This window comes from Talpa europaea, assembly GCF_964194135.1.
Source record: "Talpa europaea genome assembly, chromosome: 3".
NCBI lineage: Eukaryota > Metazoa > Chordata > Mammalia > Eulipotyphla > Talpidae > Talpa > Talpa europaea.
Genome location: NC_140069.1, coordinates 129949877 through 129955969, shown reverse-complemented (window position 1 = coordinate 129955969; position 6093 = coordinate 129949877). Strand labels below are relative to the sequence as shown.

At 37.6% G+C, this 6093-nt stretch overlaps 1 protein-coding gene across 1 annotated transcript in view; it reads left to right on the top strand.

Annotated features, from left to right (window-relative positions):
- Positions 1-2059: 2059 nt before the first annotated feature.
- Positions 2060-6093, top strand: part of IQUB (IQ motif and ubiquitin domain containing) — a gene marked incomplete at both ends in the record, with an annotated part of 28522 nt that continues 24488 nt past the window's right edge. Inside the window, 3 exons of the mRNA XM_084230619.1 lie at positions 2060-2492; positions 5093-5227; positions 5886-6047. Coding sequence (XP_084086745.1) covers positions 2060-2492; positions 5093-5227; positions 5886-6047 — 730 coding nt within the window. The remainder of the gene's footprint in view (positions 2493-5092; positions 5228-5885; positions 6048-6093) is intronic.

Sequence of the window (6093 nt, the reverse complement as noted above, 5' to 3'; positions counted from 1 at the left end):
AAATAATTTAAAACAGTAACTATATCCTTTATCACTAATTGCTTTTAGTACATTATCTTTGTCTTTATCATTCTATAATTGCATTACAATATAGATAGCTAGAAATTGTTTTGTTTTCCCTATGAGCAATATATTTATGTTGTGCTTCCTGCAGCATCTGTGAATCCATATTTTTTATCAATTTTGAGAATTTCTCGGCCATTATCTTTTAAAATATTTCCTCTTCTGAGATCTAATTTGACATGTGCTGGGGCTGGCAGACTTTTTCTGAAATGGTTTTCACAGGCCATGTGCAATCGTCTTGCATACTCTTTTTTTAAAATCTTTTTTTTTTTAAGATTGATTGAGTGATTGATTGATTTATACAAGCACTGGGTACAGTCAGAAGCGCGGACGGTGAGAGAATTCACCAGAGCCAGAGCGGGGAGCAGAGCAGGCAGAAGGACCGAAGTACACTGCTGAGGGGAGCAGCGGGCAGCAGGAGAGGTCTGCGCGCCATGTGGGACCCTCCTCTGGTGGCCGGGGAGCAGCTGGGGATGGAACCGGTGCTGCAGAGGCTGCGGGCAGCTTTGCAACCCAGCGCTCAACCGCTGCGCCACTGGGGAGGCCCTTTTTTTTTTTTTTTTTTTGACAATACAAATCCATTCTTAGCTCACAGTGAGATATATGCTTAGCAGAAAAATATACTAGACTTTTTCTGCGTGGCTATTAATCTCTCATATTTTCATATACTTACCTCTTTGCAGCATTCTGTATAAAATCTTTTAATCTTCCAGATTACTAATTCTTTCTTCAACTGTCTTGAATACTGCAGATTTATTGAACTCATTGAATTAAATAATTATATTTTCATTACATATATTTCATTTTGGGGGAAGTTTGCCATCTAGTAAACTAGAGAACCTCACTAAGGTTAATTTTTTCTCCATAAGGATTTTTGCTTATAGTGGAAGCCAGAAATACAACTTTTCACTTCACTACTATTTCAAGGTTAAATCTTCCCCTGCTGTTGTCACAGAAATCTGGTCTCAGGATCACTTCATTTCCCTCCACCACTTCCTGGCTGCCAGCCTATACTCTGCTCTACTTGTTCCTTGTTGCACTGATCAGATCTGTCTCTGTTTACTCTGGGCCACCACAGCCAAAGTCCCTTTATGTTATCAAACCATCTCCCAAACCCAGACTTTTGATTGCTAGTAGTCAGACTCTAGTTAGCTCCAAAATCAACCCACATTTGCTTGTTAATATATTTGTTTTGGTGGCGGAGGTCCTTGGAGACATTTGCTGTAATTAGGGAAAATATAGTTACTTCAAAATGTGAATTCTGCCCTAGGGATAGCTGCTGCCAGTGGCGTGGAGCTTCTGGTCATTTGTAATGTCCTGGTTAGTTGTATTTTTAGGAAAAAAAAATAGTCATTCAAAAAAGCCCTCCATCACCAGGCACTCTTCAGTGAATAAGGAATAAATGGCACTGTATTTAAAAGTATTTTTTAATATATTCTTCACAGATCATTTCTCGCAAGTTTATGGTGTTTTGAGGTTTTTGTTTTTGGTATACGTTTTTACTTTCTGTGGTGATTTTGTTGATATTTAGCAAATATTTTTACCGGATAACATTACAAAGATAATCTACATTAAAAAATTAATTACCAGGCCTCCCCGGTGGCGCAGTGGTTGAGCGCTGGGTTGCGAAGCTGCCGGCGACCTCTGCGGCGCCGGTTCGATCCCCGGCTGCTCCCCGGCCACCGGAGGAGGGTCCCACATGGCGCGCAGACCTCTCCTGCCGCCCGCTGCTCCCCTCAGCAGTGTGCTTCGGTCTTTCTGCCTGCTCTGCTCCCCGCTCTGGCTCTGGTGAATTCTCTCACCCTCCCGCGCTTCTGACTGTACCCAGTGCATGTACAAACAAACAAACAAATAAATAAAACATGCCTCTATTTTAAAAAAATTAATTACCAATAAGGTAAGATATTATGAATATTATACTAACAATGAATTGCATGCTTGGTGTAGAAATTTTTGTGTAAGTAGTGAATGTGTTTATTTTTCTCAATTCAGGAAAATGTCTGATCAGAAGGAAAATGCTAATGCTCAGAATGTAGGTGATGCATCAGAAGAAACTGATAAAGCTTATGAGGCTATCAATATCCCAGTTTCCTCGGTAGAGATTCCAGAGTTAGATCAAACTGGAGACAATGCATTTGAAGTGGAAGCATCCAGCATGGACGATGAAACATATGTTGAGGAGCTCAGAGATGAAATAGAGTCAAGTCTGTTTTCAAATGATGAAGGACAATCCGGCCAGTCTGTGTTATTATCCTACGAAGGTTCTGATAGTCTGCCATATTATCAAAATCAATATGTAGCTGAATATGAAAATGTATCGCAGTCAGACAGTCAATATTCACATTCTGTTGTCACTATGCCAATTATGGATGACATAAAGTATCTAAAGAAATCTTTGAAAGCAACAATGAGAGATTCTGTAGCAACAGGTATTGCCTCCAAAATATATAGGATATTTCTTTTTCTCATTTTAAGATTGATTGTGTTCTCTTATATATTTTTGCTTGAAAATTTATTTTATATTTGTCATTACTTTCCCTTTTCCTCATCCACTAAACTTCTGTAGCTACACTCCTCGAATCTCTGAACTATCTATGAAGTATCTCTGTTTTTCAGCATCTACTCTACCTTAATAAATGAGCATTATTACATTTTAAGATGATATTTATCTGTTTTCCCCCAAATAAAGGTGGTTTTAAACATGGTTAGGTATGTTGCACAATGGTGGACAAATATCTCTCATTATAGTTATTTTTAATACATACTTAAGAACATACTTATGTTGATGGCATTTAGGAGTTAATACTACAATGTTGAGAACAAAGCAGAGGGTGACAAGAAGAAGAAGGTTACGCAGAGAACCATTCTGCTGGGATGGTTAACTGATTGCTCCTTCTCTTTCTTGCCCATTAATTTTGGGAGACTTTCCATCCATAGGATAGAGACTAGGGTCATCATTTAACAACAGCAGTAGTTTATTTTGGCTGGTATAATGTATATTTTGAATTCAGTGGGATAATTATTCCTGGTGTGAAGTATCCATACAATTAAGGAATGAAATGGAAGAAGCAATTAATTAAGCCCAGTTATCCTGATTGCAGCTGGTATCCCTCAGTTTTATTACTGAATATATTTGGTATCTCTAGGGTAAGGAAAAAATGTCAGGCTTTTCTTCCCTCCCGCCATCAGGATTGATGATGGATCCTTGCGGTCCTGAATGCATGCCTGATGGCGGGCACCTGGAATAGGGTGTGGGCCTAGGTACATGGGATTCATCTGGGCTGAGACTGTGCTTTTGGGGCAGCGTCACGGGGACGCCAGAAGAAGCCAAGAAGCCGAGAACCAACAGAAGCCGAGAGAGAAGCAGAGAAGGCCGGAGAGCCCAGATAGAGTGAAGACTTGCTGGGGCTGGGAGGCCTGCCAGCCTCCCGGCCCCCCAGCACCCTTGCCTGCTGTGTACTGGGTAAATCCCAATAAAAGACCTGCAAAAGCCACTGAGGACTCTGACTCCTCCTTTACCCAGTCTGCTGGATCCTAGAAAACCTGCACCGTGTCCATTCCTGACCCTACAGTATCCATTGTTGACTATTTTTTGATTCCCTGATATTGTGGCTCATAAAAAACATATTGTGATTTAAAAAATGTCTTGGTCCTATACTTTCTCAAGCTCACAAATTCTTTAACAAACACCTCCCCTTTCCAAAGCTTAGGAGGTCAGTGCTGTGAAAATTTTAAATATATTATTCATAGCATTTTGAATTTGTAAAACAACTTAAATGGTCTTCTGATAATATAACATCTGTGAAGGTGTTCTCTTTGTTGAGAATGTGTTTCTCAGAGAACTGTGAAAATAAGTTTTAACAAGCTCAAAGAAACTTAGTATCAACAAAATTAGTTAAAGTTCATCATGGGATTATTGATAAACATCTCATTTAACCTTATGAACTTTCATGTCAGGCATTTACAAATACACCAATTTTTTTTTTTTTTTTGCCTAACACACACACACACACATATATATGTATATATTCCACACTCCATCTTACTTATTAACATCTTCTCCATTAAGATTTAAAGTTTGCACATGTGAAAAACAAAAGCTTACCCCATAACAATTAATTTCTAAGAACTCCATTTATTTCCTATTATTTGTGAACAGAAAATCATTTCATAATAACAGTATTTCTTTATTTTTAAAATTGAAGCATCGTGATTTCCTGTTTTATAGAGTGAAGAGAGAACCATATAATGTCCTTTTTTTTGAAAAGTAATTTTGTGCACATTCCAGATATTTGTAATGAATGGTAGTTTGCTATTTTGCATTTCATCAACTGTAGATATTAATCAATTATGGGAAGAAGAGTGGCTTTACTATGAGATATCTTTTATAATTGCAAAGTCAAGGAAAGTTTTCCCTGAAAATTTCCATACTGGTTTTTCTTAACTTCCTGAATATGTATTGATTTCCCAAGGTGTGATAGCTCAAGTAATCAAAGCATGCACATTTCTAAGTTCAAGGATTCCCTTTTAGGTCTCAGGCACTCCCTTTCTAGTACTCATTAAACAAAAATGCTTGATTTTTCTGAGATACTTCCTATACTGGTATCTGAGTAATATAGACAAGATACAAGGAACTCTTAAAAGCAGTTTAATTTTATTCCCTGCTTGTTATGGTATTCTGAGAAAGGAGGTAATAACCCTGAATTGAATATGCACCAGTGCTCACAGAAAGGAATCGAAGAGAGATCTGAACTTGGAGCAGGAATTTGGGGTAGTGGGTGCTGATGCTAACTGATGCTAATTCTTGAGAGCCTGGGCTTATTTTCCAGGGGAAAGGTTGTAATTGAATATTGGTCCACTCTCATAGAAAATTAAAAGTACCTCTTATCAAGGGGATGTGCTGTGAAACGTGGCAGAATCAGCCTAAATCCTACATGGTTAGAGATTGTCCTGTAATTCTGTATCTGTGGACTGTAGTTTGTTGATGTTTGCTTTTGATTATGACTTTCTTTTTTCTTTTAATCTGTAGTAAAAATTGTACTTATTCCTGTGGGCCAGGAAATAATATGGCCTTTTAAAGTTGACACTGCTTTTAAGTACCTGAAGGATAATTTTTCACACCTGTTAAATATCCCGCCTCATGTTCTCCAACTAAGGCATGCAGGTAAGCTTGGAGGTTGGCAAAATTTATCAGTGCTCCTTTAGTTTTAACATGGAAGCAATAAAAATGTTTGATTTCAAAAACTAATTATTTTGACACTGTTTGAACATAGATGTTGGTTATGAATTTGTCAATTCAACATATGTAGGGATCAGAAAACCTGCACTGTATCCAGTCCTGCCTTTACAACATATTTTATTAAGAATAAAGAGAAACACCTTTTTTTAGCACAAAACTGAGGCTTTCCTCCACCTTGGCATGAATTATATGTATATGTGAGTTTCTGGTAATGGAAGCAGAAAAAGATGGACTCTTTGGAATTCTGAGTTGTACTTCTCTGCAATTTTAAGGAATTATATGGCACTGGTGAGAAGGGAGAGTATTAAAATCATTAGACTTTCCTTGATGTGGATATGTCCTGTGCTTACGTATAATGTATTGTGAATTATTTTTAGGGAGCCAATGTTTAGGATATGATTTTGCTCATATTATAGAATATGTTTTATGTATTAACACTACATTAAGAGCTGGAGACCATCAATACTCTGGCAACTAAACTATAAGCATTCATAGAAGTACCTTGAAAGTTTTCCATCCCCTTCAAAGGAGTACATTTGATTGTTTCTTGGTTCTAACTCTTATAATTTTATCTGATTTTTAGGAATTATTCTTAAAAATAATGAGACTCTCCTACAATACGGAGTTAAGCCACAGGATGTTGCACAGGTGGAAATCTTTTCTACACAGCCAGATCAATTTCCAGTCAAAAGAATCCATGGATTAAGTGAACAGTCTCAAATCATAACTGTCAAAATACAAACTGGTTAGTGACCTGGTGTCTTTTAGATAAAGTATTTTAGAGTCCCTTT